We start from the raw sequence: 18,986 nt of genomic DNA, 5'->3' as shown, positions 1-18,986 counted from the left end.
CTACACTACCCTAACCTTCTGTTAGGGTGTCTGTTGAGCAGATTATCCCCCTATGGTTTAGAAGGAAAAAAAAAAAAAAATGGCCATAACTCTGGAACGACTGAACCGATTCGTACCATTTTCAATAGGAAACAATGAGGCCAGATTCCGCGTCGAATGAACCGTTGGTCATTAAAATCGGTTTATGTTTACTGCCAAAAAGTGATGTGAGTTTATTTGTACACACACATACACACACACAGACATCACTTCAATTCGAGCTGAGTTGATTGGTATATGTGACTTGATCATCCAGGCCTTCTATCAAAAAGTCATTTTTGGAGTGAACATATAGCCTTTCCAGTACACTTAGTGTACGAGAATGGCAAAAATCAAAAACTGAAAAAATGAGGAAATGCTTCCAGTTTCGCCTTAAGCATTATCTTGAACGATCTTCCAAGGATTTATTCTCAAAGTTTCCTCCAGGGTTTGCTTTAGAAATTACTCCAGTGATTCTTTTTGAAAATCTGAACTTTTGTCAAAAAAAAAATTCCTAAGGATCTTTAGAAATTCCTCCAGAAACTTCCCTATGGGTTCCTCCACAAATTTTTCGAGGGATTCTTTCAAAAAATCTTCTATGGCTTTCATTATAAATTCGACTAATAATGTCTTCAGAAATATCTCCAGATTTCCCTCAAAAGATTTTTTTTTATAAATTTCTCATAGGATTACTTTGAAAAACAAACTTCCATAGATTGTTCGATAGTTCTTTCATGAACTTTTGCCAAAATCCATCCTGAGATTCATTTAAAAAATCTTTCACGAATTCCTGAAAAGTGTACCAGGGGTTCTTGAGGAAATTCTCTGAGGGGCTCATTTGGAAACTTCTCGTAGATTTACTTTAAAAAATCATCTAGAAATTCCGAAAGAAATTTAGTCAGAAATTCTTTCACAATATCTTCTAGAGATTCTTTTAGACTTTAGAATTTAAGGACATTCTAAATTTCCCCAAGAACTTCTAAAGAAAATCTTGCCCGGATAGCTTCCAAAAATGTTGCATTGATTCCTTTAGAAATTACTTCAAGATGTTCTTTTTTAAGAAACTTGCATAGTTTATATCCTCGAATTTCTTCAGATTTTTTTCGCATAAACATTCCTCCAGAAATGTTTCGAGCCACTCATCTAGAAAACCTTTCATGAACTTTCTCAAAAACACTCCATGGATTTTTTTTAGGAAATGATTCACGGATACTTACTTACCATACCGATCAGGCTAAGGCCGGGGTGGCCTCTGCTGTACATAGTAACCGTCTCCATTCCACCCGGTCCATGGCTGTTTGTCTCCAGTTCCGCACTCTGCGTAGGGTCCGCAGATCGTCCTCCACTTGGTCGACCCACCTAGCTCGCTGCGCTCCACGTCTTCTTGTACCGGTCGGATAACTCTCGAGAACCATTTTAGTTGGGTTGCTATCCGACATCCTGATGACGTAACCCGCCCACCGTAGCCTCCCGATTTTCGCGGTATGGACGATGGTTGGTTCTCCCAGCAGCTGATGCAGCTCGTGGTTCATTCGCCTTCTCCAAGTCCCGTCTTCCATCTGCACTCCGCCGTAGATGGTACGCAACACCTTCCGTTCGAAAACTCCAAGGGCGCGTTGGTCCTCTGCACGTAGGGTTCATGTTTCGTGCCCATAGAGGACGACCGGTCTAATCAGCGTTTTGTAGATGGTTAACTTTGTGTTACGGCGAACTTTATTCGATCGTAGAGTTCTGCGGAGTCCAAACGAAGAACGATTTCCTGCCACAATGCGCCTCTGAATTTCTCTGCTGGTGTCGTTGTCGTCGGTCACCAGTGAGCCCGAGTACACGAATTCTTCAACCGCCTCGATTTCATCACCGTCGATATAAATTCGGGGTGGTGGGTGCGGTGATTCCTCTCTGGAGCCCTTTGCCATCATGTAAAGCCTGTATCCACAATAATCGGGACACAGAAATACAGCTGTAACTCTGTAGTATATACTGCTACATATTGCTCAATTTTGGCTCAATAAAATCTTAAGATGTGTTCATCTCATCTACAAAATTTCATGTGAATCGGTACAGTACTTTTTGTTGTAGCAATGAAAAAGTTGAATGTGCGCCATTGAATTTTGTACAGCCCCTAGTTTTGCTTGTCAGCGCTGCAACATTTTAATTCGTCAAAGGAAATGGCTGAAATTTTTAACACAAACCTCTCAATCTACATTTGTTGCATGGGCAAAATTTCAAAAAAATCGACTATTTTATAATCGAAACATGTATTGGGACTGAAGGTGATTTTAGCCCCTCAGACAGCAATTAGTCAGCACCCTTTATTGTATCGATTGTACCATTGAAAGTACTCTACCAATAATCATCAAATTTTGCCGACATAATATACACGTAATCAACTACGTTCTGTGAAAATTGGTAGAGAAATTCAAAAGTTATGAATAGGCAAACATCGCACCTGAAAAACACGAAAAATTTTCACTAACACTCACCTCTATCAACACCAGTAGCTTTCGAACCAATTGATAAAAGTTGATGAAATTTTGCAAGGAAGTATCTCTATAAGTATCATAACAGCTAACGAAATTTCATATTTATCATCACAGAACTTTGAACTGTAGCGAAAAAGAACCATCTACTATGCGAATGAAAATTGGTCATGATTGTACAAAATGCTTAAAACCACATCTGTTTGTTTTTCATCCACAGTTAAAATTTGTGCATCGATTTTTATGAAATTTGGCACAAATAATGAACATACGCCAAAGAGTTCTCAGTCATTTATTTGGCCAATTTTACCTATTCATTACAGAGCTACAGCCGTACTTCTGTGTCCCGATTATTGCGGATACAGGCTTTACTTTGTCTTCGACACATTAATGACTAATCCGATTCGCCTGGCTTCACTCTTTAGTCGGATGTACGTTTTCGCCATCGTCTCAAATTTACGAGCAATAATATAAATATCATCAGCGAAACCAAGCAGCTGAGCGGACTTCGTGAAAATCGTTCCACTCGTGTTTATCCCCGCTCTCCTAATTACACCCTCCAACGCAATGTTGAACAGCAAGCACGGAAGACCAACACCCTGCCGTAACCCTCTGCGGGATTCGAAGGGACTCGAGAGTGTCCCTGGTACTCGAACTACGCACATCACTCGATCCATCGTCGCCTTGATCAATCGTATCAGTTTATCCGGGAATCCGTATTCGTGCATAATCTGCCATAGCTGGTCTCGATCGATTGTATCATACGCCGATTTGAAATCGATGAACAAGTGATGTGTGGGCACGTTGTATTCGCGGCATTTCTGCAACGCCTGGCGGATGGTGAACATTCGGTCCGTTGTAGCGCGTCCACCCATGAATCCAGGCTGATATTGCCCCACGAACTCACTTGCAATCGGTGATAGACGGCGGCAAAAAATTTGAGAGAGTACCTTGTAGGCAGCGTTCAGTAGTGTGATCGCGCGGTAGTTCCCGCAACCCAACTTGTCGCCCTTTTTGTAGATGGGACACACGATACCCTCCATCCATTCCTCCGGTAATACTTCCTCCTCCCAAATATTGGTAATGACCCAGTGTAGTGCGAGTCAATATCAAATCGTTGCCTGTTATTGTCATGTTGATATTGATCGGCCTGCAGTTACAATAACAGACAGTGACGGTGTTTCAAAATTTCTAGTCAACTGACAGGACTGGCATTTCGCTGAAGCATCCTGAAATCTACTTAAACTTCTTGAAACTTTTCGAAACCTCTAGATTTTTTCTAACTCTCTTTAAGCGTTCTGGAATCCGCAGAAAGCTTCTGAAAGGCATTTAAATGCTACAGAAAACACTCCGCAATCCTCCCCTAAACACTAGCCGTCCGATAGCTTCTAAAACATCACGCTTAGAGGGGTTAGGTTAGTTTGACAGTAAAGAAGACAATTTTCATGTTTTATTGAAGTTTTGAAATGTTTTCTGGAATTCAGAATTTCGCGGGATTAGACTTGAATTTTGTTCCGAATTCCGGCACAAGAAAAATGGCCGAGAAATGGACACTCTTCTCGAAACTCCACTTCGAGAACTTGAAATTTATTATTTTTATGTGGATTGAACTAGTCTTAAAAAACTAGAATTTCGATTATATGCCACACGAATACGGTCAAAAATCTATTGATGGATTTGTTTAATTTTGTTTTCTCAGTTTTACCTACGATAGTTTACAAATATTTAGTTAGGGTTTCAAGAACATTTGAAAATATGTCCCACTCTGAAGAGCATTGATATTGATATCCAATTACAGTACTTTTTCGATTATATCACGAATGAATTTTTTTTTCGCGTGATATATTGGAGCGTAATATAATTGAAACATCTTTTTTCCGAAGGCGTTTATTAATCAAAATACACTGGCACACAAAAAAAAATCAAACAAAAACGCACAAAATATCAAACCCGGTAATGGAAGTCTAATATTCTTGTATGTAATTATTTTTTGATGGCTCTGTAAATAAGATCAAACATTGGAGGTATTATTTGCACTTCTACACCATAGTTTTTGAACTTCATGGAACGAAGTTTCCATATTTTTCCAATCTTTTCATTGCAAAATAAAGATAATTGCCTAAATTTATCGTCGAGTAGGGTATGTGTGCCATCAGTAATCTCACGCTCCCATATTCATCCTATTCGAAAACTAGCGAATACGGCACCGAATGATTCCATTCTTTTTGTTTTCATGCATCCTCACTTCTAACAAAAAATATAAAAATAAGAAACAAAACAAACAGCGCTTCAATCCTTTGTTTTTCATAGGATGAAAATGGGAGCCACATGCTGAATAAGGGAACTAATACCCTACTTAACATTTTCAAAAGTGTTTCTAGATGGTTGGGAATTTCTGTTTGAAAAATCAAAATTTGACATTTTTGTGATGCTGCCGCGTTACGCTTTGTTGTACAATTGTCACGAAGTTTAAATGTTCTGTCTTTAATTTCTGATCGTTCGATATGCTGGTTGGCATTAATTAATTAATGCAAACAGCATATCAACTTTTAAAAGCCGATAAATTTACAAAATGTTAGTTATCCCTTCGGAAGTGAAGTGTAACTGTGGGTCCCGACATGACCGAGCCCCGGGTTAGAAAGCTCGTTAATAATAAAATACAAAAAAAAATGGAACCAAAGTTGGACTGCCTCTCTTCAACTTAGTGTTCTTTGAGTACTACCATAGTTATTAATTGAAGGGCTTTCTTTGCCTGCCATTGTATGAATTTGTATATTGTGGGGCAAGTACAATTATGCACTATGTATAGTAAAGTCTAGAAAAGTTCCCGACCGGAATGGGAATCGAACCCGCCGTCTCTGAATAGGCGATCCAAAACCTTATTCAGAAAGACTAACTGGAGACGCGCGATGGAAAACTTAATGCGTGGAATTGTCGCATACAGACCGGACTCGATGCAGAGCAAAGCTTGGGAATGTGACTCTAGATAATCGAATCCTGTGTCCGGCCTGTCACCAATGGCACTATAATCGTATACTAATGTGCAAAATATCTCACTTATGACGATTCATGTATCCTATATAGTTTGGAATATGTGCTTAGAAATATTTGTTTCGATTATCATACCGTGATATAATCGAAAAAAATAGCGTGCTAAAATCGAGTGTGATATAATGGAGCGTGATTAAATAGAACCGTGACAAAATCGAAAAACGACTGTAATGGACAGTTGAAAAGAAAGATACGAAACTTATAAATTGCTTTCATTGTAGGAAACTCAACGCTCTGTCGGATTCCGATTCCAGCTCTTCGACGGAGAAGGTGATTAGCAAGAAAATGCTGACACCGCGGAGTGCCAAGAAGGGTGCCGCCTGTGACCTGTCTCGGATGGACAGCAAAGCAACAACTTATTGCTCCGCCCTGGACAGTGACGAGGATGCGACGCTCAACGAGATGATGGGCAAATTCGACGAAAGCTATCACTACGAGAAAGAGACTGACATTTTGAGGTAGGGAAGGTGGGGTGATTTCTTATCAGTTCATTGTTTGGTGGCATAATACAAATTTATTTGATTTTTTTTTCTTGCTTGGCTTTAAGAATATTCATCCATAAATTATAAAAATGTAGATTTGGATCAGGCTTCAATACTACAAAAAAACTAGCTGAGCAAAATTTGAGTTGAACTTTGAAATGCCAAGTAAACTATAGTTACTTACTTCAGTTGCATAATGAACCAATTCGGAAAAAATGCCATTATGATACCGAAATGAGTTATATAAAATATAAATTACTATATGTACTGAATTGCATAATAGTTATTTATGCAGCAAGCTGCTAAAAGATGATTTTTTCATCACGAGTCGTATATTTATCCAACGAGGCTTGCCGAGTTGGATATATACGAAGAGTGCTGAAAAAATCGAGCTTTGCAACGAATTGAATGCAAAATTGTAAACAAGTATCATAAAGTTGGAATAATGATACTGAATTGCATAAAATATTTTTATGCAATTCAGTATCATAATTTACATTTTATATAACTCATTTGGGTATCATAATGGCCAATTTATCTGAACTTGTTCATTATGCAACTGAAATGAGTTGCATAATGAAAAATAGTTGTATAATGTTCATAATGCAACTCATTTGAGTTGCATTATGAACATTATGCAACTCAAATGGGTTGCATTATGAAAAAATCATTTCATAAAATTTTGTATGGAACTCGTTGCAAAACCCGATTTTTTCAGCACTCTTCGCATTTATCCAACTTGGCAAGCCTCGTTGGATAAATGTACGGCTCGTGCTGAAAAAATCAACTTTTTGCAACTTGTTACATAAATAACTATTATGCAATTCAATATCATAATTTTTATATACAGTCGTTTTTCGATTTTGTCACGGTTCTATTTAATCACGCTCCATTATATCACACTCGATTTTAGCACGCTATTTTTTTCGATTATATCACGGTATGATAATCGAAACAAATATTTCTAAGCACATATTCCAAACTATATAGGATACATGAATCGTCATAAGTGAGATATTTTGCACATTAGTATACGATTATAGTGCCATTGGTGACAGGCCGGACACAGGATTCGATTATCTAGAGTCACATTCCCAAGCTTTGCTCTGCATCGAGTCCGGTCTGTATGCGACAATTCCACGCATTAAGTTTTCCATCGCGCGTCTCCAGTTAGTCTTTCTGAATAAGGTTTTGGATCGCCTATTCAGAGACGGCGGGTTCGATTCCCATTCCGGTCGGGAACTTTTCTAGACTTTACTATACATAGTGCATAATTGTACTTGCCCCACAATATACAAATTCATACAATGGCAGGCAAAGAAAGCCCTTCAATTAATAACTATGGTAGTACTCAAAGAACACTAAGTTGAAGAGAGGCAGTCCAACTTTGGTTCCATTTTTTTTTTGTATTTTATTATTAACGAGCTTTCTAACCCGGGGCTCGGTCATGTCGGGACCCACAGTTACACTTCACTTCCGAAGGGATAACTAACATTTTGTAAATTTATCGGCTTTTAAAAGTTGATATGCTGTTTGCATTAATTAATTAATGCCAACCAGCATATCGAACGATCAGAAATTAAAGACAGAACATTTAAACTTCGTGACAATTGTACAACAAAGCGTAACGCGGCAGCATCACAAAAATGTCAAATTTTGATTTTTCAAACAGAAATTCCCAACCATCTAGAAACACTTTTGAAAATGTTAAGTAGGGTATTAGTTCCCTTATTCAGCATGTGGCTCCCATTTTCATCCTATGAAAAACAAAGGATTGAAGCGCTGTTTGTTTTGTTTCTTATTTTTATATTTTTTGTTAGAAGTGAGGATGCATGAAAACAAAAAGAATGGAATCATTCGGTGCCGTATTCGCTAGTTTTCGAATAGGATGAATATGGGAGCGTGAGATTACTGATGGCACACATACCCTACTCGACGATAAATTTAGGCAATTATCTTTATTTTGCAATGAAAAGATTGGAAAAATATGGAAACTTCGTTCCATGAAGTTCAAAAACTATGGTGTAGAAGTGCAAATAATACCTCCAATGTTTGATCTTATTTACAGAGCCATCAAAAAATAATTACATACAAGAATATTAGACTTCCATTACCGGGTTTGATATTTTGTGCGTTTTTGTTTGATTTTTTTTTGTGTGCCAGTGTATTTTGATTAATAAACGCCTTCGGAAAAAAGATGTTTCAATTATATTACGCTCCAATATATCACGCGAAAAAAAAATTCATTCGTGATATAATCGAAAAAGTACTGTATAACTTATTTTGGTATCATAATGGCCAATTTTTCCGAACTGGCTCATTATGCAACTGAAATGAGTTGCATAATGAAAAATAGTTCGTATTTATAAATGTACGACTCGTGCTGAAAAATCAACTTTTTGCAACTCGTCACATAAATAACTATTTGCAACTCGGCACTATAATATTCTACTTTATACTTGCCATTTCGGTGAGGTAACAGCCTACATTTCCGCACGATACCAAACAATTGCATTATGGTTCATAATGCAACTCATTTCGGTTGCATTACGAATCATAATGCAATTGTTTGATTGACAACCTAGGTCTGACCTCAGTTTCCACGGCTAGAGCTTGAAAAACTGTGACGGTTATAGCACGGCATGCTTGATCCAAATTTTTGTGTCTTGCACGATAGAGCACGTGGCCGGTCTCATTAAACCACCGTGAAGCATGATGATATTCATGGAACCTATCATATTCTAATGAAAGTTTTTCTTCAATTGCAAAACATTTTGTATGCAACTTGTTGCAAAACTCGATTTTTACAGCACTCGTTGTATTTATCCAAATCGGCAAGCCTCGTTGGATAAATGTACAACTCGTGCTGTAAAAATCATCATTTTGCAACTCGTTGCATAAATAACTATTAAATAACTGACCTATTCTTATTTATCAGTTGTAGCGACTCAGACCCAACTGATTGTCCTTCGGATATCGACACTGGTCAGGACGCTGGAGACGAGTGCGATACCGACGACCTGCTAGACCTGGACTTCATTGATACCGGATCGGTGCAGGAGGTAACTGACAGGGAGAACTATCGAAACACTGGCAGCTGTTCCTACCACAACTTCCCCGAGAGGCGTTCATCGAAGCACCGTGGTCGAAGTAAACGCAATAGCGAAAGTGGAGGTTCGAAGAGACGAAAGAAGTTGGTTCGCACGAGGAAAAAGACGATAGACTGTTCAAATGGAGGTTCTGTACCGGAAAGTTTGTCGATGAGCAGAGGCTGTCGAAGTCTTGGAGGAACTCCGGTTTCCCTGAGAAGGAATCAATCCGAGGAAAGAACGCCCACGCGGAATGCTCCCCTATCAAATAGGTGCAATTCGCTTACGTTTACTGAGGTTCATTCGTTACACAGTCGAATACTGGCAATCTCTGAGAGTGAAAAGCAACTACTCAAAGCAGATTTAGAAGCAGATGTCAAGTACAAGCAGTTGATCCATGAGGCCGAAACGATACTGTTTTCTATGAAAACAAACAGTGTGAAGGAGCTGAAGGAAATCAAAGAACCACCGACTATTTGTAGTCCGAGAAGAATCTGTAATCCGCCTGCAAACAAACGCGTTGAAATGCTTCGCAACTGCGAAGCGGACCTCAAACGAGAGCTTTCAAAAACATGTACCCAAAAATGTGCGGAAAACGGTACTGAACTCAACCCCGTTGAAGGAATCATCATCAACAAGAGGCTCGAAGTACTTCGCTATGAAACCTCTATCTCCGCGCCAAACAGCCCCAAAAATACTCGCGTCATTCCTCGAAAAACTCACGTAACCAACTTCATCAACCAGAACCATTGTCCGGAACTATCTCGTCGCCAAAGTGACCATGAAAACGACCTCAAAAGTGCCAAAATGTCCCCTCATGCTACCATCCATGAACGGAACATCGTTCCTCCGAAATCGCCTGTCATAACCAGGAGACGATTCCGCAGCCAAAGTCCTAAAATGAACATCGTATCGGACTCCGATTCGGACACGGACCTAAGTCGAAACCTCGACAAGAACCACTCCAAGTGCAAATCCAACAAAGAGAACATTTCCTCCGCGAGGAGGAGCATTACAGGGAAACAGATGAACAACTTCAGGCACACGATACACGCGGCAGGATCGGCACTGGGCGAGGAATCCAGTTCCGCGGTGGTTCCTAGTAGTGGTGGTAATACTGTGATCTACTCGAGTTCGCTGAACGAGAGTGACCTAAAGCGGGGAATGCACAAGTCACCGCTGATGTCTTTCCGATCGGTTGATATCGGCAATACGCTGACGGACGACAGCTACTGTCCGCAGAGCGAACCGCTGAAGCGCAAGATCTACAGCGGAAGCTCTACGTTCGAGAAGATTCAGCGAAGTTTGGATGCGGATCCAGGTGAGTTGAGTTTGACTAAATTGCGGTATTGGAATGAAGGAAAACTTGGCAGCAATGAATCGTAGTGAAGGATTTCTACAATCTATTACAAGATGTCTGCTCAAGATATTTGAGGGGGTTAGAAGCAAAGGCGTGTAAGTGACAAAAACCCACTTTCGAGTAAATGAGTTTTCGACCAATTTTTCATCCCATACAAAATGTATGGAGTTTCAAAATCAACACAATTTTCTCTGATTTATTGTAATTTTTCCAATCATCGTAGAATCAATCTTAAAAAAGTTCCTGAAAGCTTGAAATCTGAAGAATTTTATGATATGCTCAACTCAAAATCGACAAAATGGTCACTTACACCCCTTGATTCTGGACCCCTCATTTCTGTTTTGAATTAATAGAAGTAATATGGGGAATGTACCTGTCTGAGACCTGTTATATTCCTACTTCTTCTCCTTACTGGGATAAAGCCGGCTTCTCAGTGTTCTAAGAACACTTCTACAGCAATTTACTGAGAGCATTCTCTGCCAAAGACCGTTTTGCGTGTGTACACCAGTGCTGACATAGTATAATCAATGCTGGTTTTTCTATGTTTCCAAATTTTAGCGCCCCATATACTGGTACGCCCTCAAGGAAATGGCTTCACCATTACGCATAATTAAGAATTAGTCCGTGAAAACTCTTTAATTGTCGCGGAAAGGACATTCTTGCTGGAGTTCCTTTTATGAACAAGAATTCTTAAAATTTCTAGTAAATTTTCCAGAATTACCTTCAGTAACACCGCCAGTCTTGCCGCCAGTAGTTCCTTTGGAGATTCCTCAAGGATTTAAAAAAAAAATCAGGAATTTTTACCGATTCTCATAGTTTTACATGTTTCAGAGTGTCACAGGTTGCTTGGAATGGTTTTAGCATCGATTCCTCAAAAGATTCCTTTTAGCATATCTTTAAAATACATTTCTGTCCCTGTTTTTTTTATTTCTCCAGGAATGCATCCAGGATTTTTTCCCGGCACTTATTTAGGAGTTTCTCTGGAAACTTCTCAAAAGTTTCATGTTGGAACTGATCCACAACTTTGCTCAGAAATTTCTTTCGAAATTCCTCCTGGGATTTCTTATGGGATTCTTTAGGAAATTTTTTCAAGGTTTGCTGCACAAGCTCAGGCTTGTATTTCTTCATGCATGAAATACATTTGTTTCTTCAAACATTTCTTAAAAAGTTCATCTAAAAATATTGTCAGAATTTTTCCTGGACTTTTTCTTGGGGATTTATCCGAAAATTTGTCTAGAAATTTCTCAAGAAAATCTTCAAGGATTTTTTCCAGGTTTTCCTCCAAACAATTCTTAAAAAATGTAATTCCAGGTGATTTTAAAAAATAATTCGACAATTTTTTCAAAAATTTCCTTGACGGTTTTCCTTTAGAAATTCAGAATTTTTCAAGAAATTATTGCATGAAATTCCTCAGAGGTTTTTTCAGGTATCATTTACTGTATTCTTTCAGCGATTTTCTCGGGCTTTTTAATTGGATATCCCTCTAGCAAACTCTTCCCTCTAGCAGATTCTTCTGGAAATTCCTCTAGGGTTTCTTTAAAGATAAAAATATTTCTTTCAAGCAATTTCAAATAATTCCAAGCACAAATTTCAGAAAAATAAAACTGGGTTTCATGATCTGGGAGGCGGACTCTGTCTGCTTGTGCCTTTTATTCTATGAACGTCTGTGTGCACTCCAGCGAAACTCCACATTCAAGATTTTTGGAAAAAAAGAAACCTTTGGTGAAATCCCTAATGAAATCTTAGAAAGTACTTTTTATCTCTGGAATTTCTGGAGGAATGTCCGAAGATATCAAAGTGAAATTCTTGAAATAATTCCATTAGCAATTTCTTAAGAACTTCCTGGAGAAACTTCTCATGAAATTTTGGTGAAATTCCTAGAAATAAATGATTTTGAAATTTATAGAAAAATTTCTGAAGAAATCCCAGAAACCTCTGGATGAATTCCAACCAGAATTACTGGAAGAAATAATGCAAGAATCGCTGGAGGAATTTCTGCAGGATTTTCTGGATAAATATCTGCAGAAATTTCTGGCCCAGTCAAATACGAATTTTCAATAAAATCCCTAGAGCAATTCCTAAACAAATCTCTGGTGGAATTCCCGAAGAAAACCCTAAACGAATTTGTGAAGGATCATCAGAAAAAGCTTCTGAACCACTTCGAATGAGTGTTATCTGTTTCGTACCTTGTAAAAGGTACGAAAGTGGCAGAATATGTTTTCCAGGATGAACACTTATTGACAAAGGATAACATTAGTATCCTGCGAAATGTGTCTTCATCTTGGAAGCTTGAATTTTCTTTTGTATGGATTTTTTTTTTGCACGGCCGATCAAAAAAAAATCCGTGCAAAATAAGAATCGGGTGTACTAGGTACTTTCATAGAGGAAAAAAATGTGTTTTTAGGTTTAGGTACATTTTATAGTAGCGGTACGATTTTAGTATATAAGCGGGGTGAATGCGATGACTTCTTCAGTGGACAACTGACACTGAGGAAGATTACAAGTGGTAGTCGAAATACGCGTATTTGTCAAAGGATAAGCAATTAGGGCGGAATTAAAAGGTACGAAACTGATTACACTCATTCGAAGAGGGTATTCTGCTTAGAGAGTTCGAAAACTCGGTACAAGATCTGAACCATCGTTAGAAATTATTAAAGATAGAATATTCAAAATTGATTGATTGATTGATTTGTCCTTATTTAAGAGACCTTCAGCCCTTGGCTTGTTCGTCTCTGAAGTTCTAAACAAATCCTTGTAGAAAATACTGAAGGAAACCTTAAGAGTCCCTAAGTCCCTAAGAGTATTTCTAAAATAATTCCTGGTGAAGCTTTAGAAGGAACCCATGACCTGCCTAAAAGAATTGATGTAGTAGAAATATCTGAAGAAAGCCCAAGAAAAATTTCTTAAGAAATCCCTGAAATAATTTCTGAAAAAAGTCGGATGAGTTCTGTACCTCGGTAGATTTTAAGACCGAATTCCTAGAGTATTTTCTGAAGGGCTCCGTGGATTAATTTTTGGAAGAAATCACTAGAAGATTTCCTTGAACTTGTAAACCTTGGACAAATATATGGAGGAATCTAACAAGGAATTTTTGAAGCAATATCTAGGGGAACTTCTGAAAAAATCCGGAATTCGGAAGAAACCTTTGTTTAATTGTGGAAAATTTTCCAAAGAAATCCTTAGAGAAATTTCTGGAGCAACCATTATTTTCTTAAAGAATGACTGGACATGTTCGGATTCCGCTGGAAACAAATCATTAGCGCTCTCTGGTTTGTTTATGCGCTTTCACCCAGCTCCTAGCTTATGTTCCACTAGCATTCGTTCCTGAAACCAACTGACAAACATTAAGATGATCCGATAAGGCCGTTACAAATATTTATTTCACTTTTTGTCCCACCACTCTTTGAACGGTCGAGGGGGGGGATAAAAATAATAAAGCATTTAATTTGAAAAATATTAAAACCTCATCGGATTTGTTAAAGAATTTTGAGCAAGATCCGATATTTTGATAAATATTTTTTTTATCTGCCCCCTCAAAATGCTAAATCCAGCCAAAAATCTTTGAAGGGGGGGGGGGAGACAAAAAGTCAAAATAAAATTTGTATCAGCCTAATGTACAATCATTAATTTTTCGAATATCCTTATTTTAGATTTTAGCATGTGATTGTACAATATCTATTTAATACACACTAATACACAGATGTGATCAATAGACCATGGTTTCCCAAACTGTGGATCGCGACCCCCCAGGGGGGGGGGGGGGGGTGGCCTACATCCAGGGGGTAGCGAGGGGCAGTCGAATACTTCTCTGTAAAAGATAACAAATGAGAGAATTTCTATGGGGGTTAGCGAAAAGTACGTCTGTTGGCCAAAGGAAATTTTAAGAAAAAAATATCAGAAGGTGCATTTCGTCACAAAAACCTTTTTATTAAAACACACGCAAATTGCTAGAAATCCTCAAAAAAAGTAAAAACAAAAAAGAACTATTTTAGTCGTTTTCAAAAACTGACACATAACTCCTAAAATTAAGCGAATAAAGTGACGATAATAGCATATCAACTCTTTCAGTAGTTGGCAGCAACCTCTTAAAATCCAATGAAACCTTGTGGGTATGCACTTTGTATTTTAAAGCAACTTTGCATACTTTGTTTTTTTTTTTTAGATTAACATTTGAAAAGGACTTAAGTGTTTCGATCATTTTCTTTTAATCAGTGCAACTCCAGACTTAAAGAAATGACGTAATAATTTCTTCCATATTATCAGAAATTATTTTTTTGAGGATTTTTTCGATGATTTTATCCATGATTTTTTTCCAGAGATTCTATCAGGAATTTTCCTTGGGTCTTTTTCAGGAGTTTTTCAAGAAATTTCTCAAAAAAAATCATCGAGTTTTTTTTAAGAACTTCTCCTGAGATTCTTTAGGAAATTTTTTCAATGATTGCTACAGATGTTTGTGTGTTCAAACATTTGGAGGGATTTTTTCACGAGGCGATTCCGCAGCCAGAGTCCAAAAATGAACATCGTATCGGACTCCGATTCGGACACGGACCTAAGTCGAAACCTCGACAAGAACCACTCCAAGTGCAAATCCAACAAAGAGAACATTTCCTCCGCGAGGAGGAGCATTACAGGGAAACAGATGAACAACTTTAGGCACACGATACACGCGGCAGGATCGGTACTGGGCGAGGAATCCAGTTCCGCGGTGGTTCCTAGTAGTGGTGGTAATACTGTGATCTACTCGAGTTCACTGAACGAGAGTGACCTAAAACGGGGAATGCACAAATCACCGCTGATGTCTTTCCGGTCGTCGAGTTTTTTTAAGAACTTCTCCTGAGATTCTTTAGGAAATTTTTTCAATGATTGCTACAGATGTTTGTGTGTTCAAACATTTGGAGGGATTTTTTCACGAATATTATCAGAATTTTCTACAGAAATTTTTCTTTGAAATTTCCCTTATTTTTTTTTTACATAGACCTAAAAATCTTTTAGGAATTCCTCTAGGGGTTTTCTTTAGAAGGTCCTTCAATAACTCCATGTATTCAGGGATCCTCTCAGGAATTCATTTAGAAACTTCTCTAGAAAGCTTTTGACAGATTTTTCTGCTAGTTCCTCTGGGGATTTCTCCAGAAGATCCTCCAGGTTGTCTGCCGGAGATTGCTTTAAATTTATCAGACCTTTCTTCTGGGAATATTTCAGTTTTATTTTCAGGAGATACTTTGATGATTTCTTCAAAGATTCTCTCAGCAATTCATGCAGAAATTATTCCAGATTTTTTTTCTTGTGTTCCTCCAAAGCATTCCCACATGATTTTTTTTTTGTTTCTGCATGATCTCTTTCGAAAAATTTTACAGGTTTTGTAAAAAGTTTTGAAGATACTTGCATAAGAAGTTCTTCTAACAATTCCTTCAGATTGATTGATTGATTTGTCTTTATTAGAGAGACTTTCAGCCCTTGGCTGGTTCGTCTCTTAATTCCTTCAGAGATTTCTGCAGAGTTTTAGGAGACTCCTTCAGAAATTCCTTCACGAATTTTCCCAGTAATCTTTCCAGATTTTTTCCCGCAATACTGCCCCCACTCGCATAACAGTCCCATCTTTGCTGGGTTTCCTATGCATATGGGACTGTTATGCGAGTGGGGGCAGAATATGTCCTTGAAATTTCCTCCAGAGATTTTCCACAAGTTTCCCATGGCTTTTTTTACGGAAATTAAGGAGGTATTTCAGAGAATTTATTCAGAAGTTTTCCCAGGAATTCCTCAAGAGATAATTTCAGAAATTGCTTCAGAAATTTTTGTAATGGAATCCCTCCAGAGAATATACAAGAATTTATTCTGGGAATCTCCAAATGTATCACCAGGAGTAATTATGGAAGTCTTTTAGACAATCCTCCATGAATTTCTTGTGCAATTTCTGAAAGAACTTTTGAAAAAATCCCTGTATAAATATCTGAATCCTAAAGAAATTTCTTAAGGAATTCGTGGATGAATCTTTGTAGGATTCTTTAAAAATAGGATTTTCCAAAATTGCTGAAATCTTGGTAAATTCGTAAAATTCTGAAAAAGTTCTTGAGATATTTTTGATGGTATCCCTGAAGGAATTTCTGAATAATGCTTCAAGAAATATTTTATTCAAAATTTTGGAAGATTTCCTGAAAGTAATCCTGGAGCAATCTGTGACGTATTTTTGAAAAAAAAAATCCCTGTAAATATATACTTGGACAAACACCTTGATAAGACTTCCGTAAAAATCCATTCAAAACAGAGTTCGAAGTTATCGAGTTTTTGGAAGAATTCATGAAAGAATTTTCAGAAAATTTTCCGATGGCATTTCTGGCAGAGTTTCTTTGAATTTCGCGAGAGGAAGTTTTGAAGAAATACCTGGAATATTTTTACGGGAATATATTTCAGAAGCACTCAAAATTTTCTTGTTTTGTGAAATATCAGAAGAATAACTTATGAAATATCTGAATTAATCCCTATAAGAAACTGAAGAAATACCTTGAGAAAATTTCCGAATGAATCTAGATAAAAAATGGAAATTAGAGGCCTAATATATAATTTATTAATTTTTGTATTTCCATTTTCTACTACCACCCTAACACAACTTATCGTTTTCAGAGCTGTCCAAGAAAGCTTTGCTGCACAAAATCTCCTTGCTGCGACGCGAGCGCCAGGCCAAATCGAAACTGGAAAACGCTAGTAACGGCTCACTCAATGCGGGACATGAACCGAGTAACGCCACCACAAAATGTGCCATAACGCTAGCAGCTAACGGCGATAAAGCTCCCTTCGCTACGAACGAGGAGATAACGCTCAGCGATGCGACCACCACCGGGTGTGATGCGGAAACGAAACAGCAGCTGATTATGGATACCCTGGCCGATATCAAGCGGAGTCTCGAGGATCAAAGCGTCGAGCTGAACGAGCTCAACGATTCGGATAATTGAGGAAGTTGTGTACGCATAGCGGGCGGGAGTGCTACTGCGGGTATGATGAATACGCACATACGCCTGCCGGATAAAACACCCTGTAATTACGCCATTAATCGATTGACTGCGGGGTTGATTGGGAAGAAAGAATCCTGATTGCAGAACGTTAAGTTTATGTGGGTGTTTATTTGGTGTATTGGTTCAGTTTCTCTAACTGTGACGTCTTCTAGGTTCAAATCTTACCAAAGTGTTGATCAAATCAATGCTTCCACGTGTATAGAACAATTTTTTATGCGATTCGATACTCTTCTAGACAAAACATACAATGAATTTACTATCGTTAGACTATTAATAGTTCATTATTTACTAACAGCCATGTGAAGTGAAGAAAGTTCGTCGTATTTTTTCATTAAACTTTACGTGGAGTCCTTCCCATAACTTAAGCAAAATTGTTCCCTCCGTATGTAAAGCTAAAAATCGGCATTAACCTTACTTCGACCTAAAAGCATACAATGAGCTAGTCATTTCTACCATAGTGGGATCCAAAAGTAATACGTAGTTACAGTAGTTGATAATAAGTTATCTTTAAAACGAAACCGTAGTGAAATTCGGCGAGAAAAAGCCCTTGGAAAAATTGGAGCCTAAAATTTAGTATTTTTACTATCCGTACTAGAACAAAAATCGTAGAACTGAGTTTTGTAGTATTTTCCATCCATCCATTTAGTGTAGAGATCAGAACAAAACAAAAAGAAGTCTTCTCCTTTTTCTATAGAATCCACTTCAAACTATATTCGCTACAACCGGCAGATATTGTCATACGGTTGATCGATATTCTACTCGAATATAAACTACTCCTGAAAGCATAGTTTGTAGAAAATTTATGTTTCCAATTCTTCACAAGTAACAATAAAACAAAATGATATATATTTAGCAAACGATACAATACATGGATTCAGTAGCGGGTAGATGATTTGATACAAAAGCCAGAACAGTGCGATCTAGTTGCAGCTTAGTTCCATTTTCGATTTGGGGTGAATTTATTTTTGATTGATAGAGAGTGAAGGTAGTACAGTTATAGTTATTTCAAATCATCATTTGTAGTATATGTTCATTTGTTTGTAGTTATTTTGCATGCTATGTTTATTTCCACCTTATCAGAGATGTCCATATCCTCAGTGTGGGAAAGAGAAATAGAAAATACACCACTCACGCTGTGCATCTGAACAGGAGCCCTTCTCTTATATGTGGATCCACCACTGCGATTCGGATGCGCGCAAGCTTGGTGGGTAGAAATAAATCTCTTAGCTCCCTGAGCACTAGGCCACACAACAGTGCGGCGAGAGCGATTAAAAATTCTCTCCGGTGAAAGTGTAAAAAATCACCCGGGCGCGCGCTCCAGTGAGGTTTTTGCGCCAGAGTGCGCGCTGCGGTGAAACACCGGAGAGTTCTCGCCTCGGCGACACCATGGTGATAATTCGGTGACTGCTTGGTGAAAACACGGGAGAGCGCCGGAGAGCGATGCGCGCGAAAGAGTGAGCCACACTCGATCCAAGGCGGACGAGCAAGAGCACGCACTA

At 38.2% G+C, this 18,986-nt stretch overlaps 1 protein-coding gene across 1 annotated transcript in view; it reads left to right on the top strand.

Annotated features, from left to right (window-relative positions):
* Positions 1–18,557, top strand: part of LOC134286761 (uncharacterized) — a 38,710-nt gene extending 20,153 nt beyond the window's left edge. Inside the window, exons 4-6 of the mRNA XM_062848431.1 lie at positions 5,771–6,007; positions 8,970–10,441; positions 17,099–18,557. Coding sequence (XP_062704415.1) covers positions 5,771–6,007; positions 8,970–10,441; positions 17,099–17,427 — 2,038 coding nt within the window. The 3' untranslated portion in view covers positions 17,428–18,557. The remainder of the gene's footprint in view (positions 1–5,770; positions 6,008–8,969; positions 10,442–17,098) is intronic.
* The last annotated feature ends 429 nt before the right edge of the window (positions 18,558–18,986 follow it).

The sequence above is a fragment of the Aedes albopictus genome, chromosome 2 (genome assembly GCF_035046485.1).
Source record: "Aedes albopictus strain Foshan chromosome 2, AalbF5, whole genome shotgun sequence".
Lineage (NCBI taxonomy): Eukaryota > Metazoa > Arthropoda > Insecta > Diptera > Culicidae > Aedes > Aedes albopictus.
Note: the sequence above shows the minus strand (reverse complement) of the source record. Positions and strands in the feature narration are given on the sequence as shown.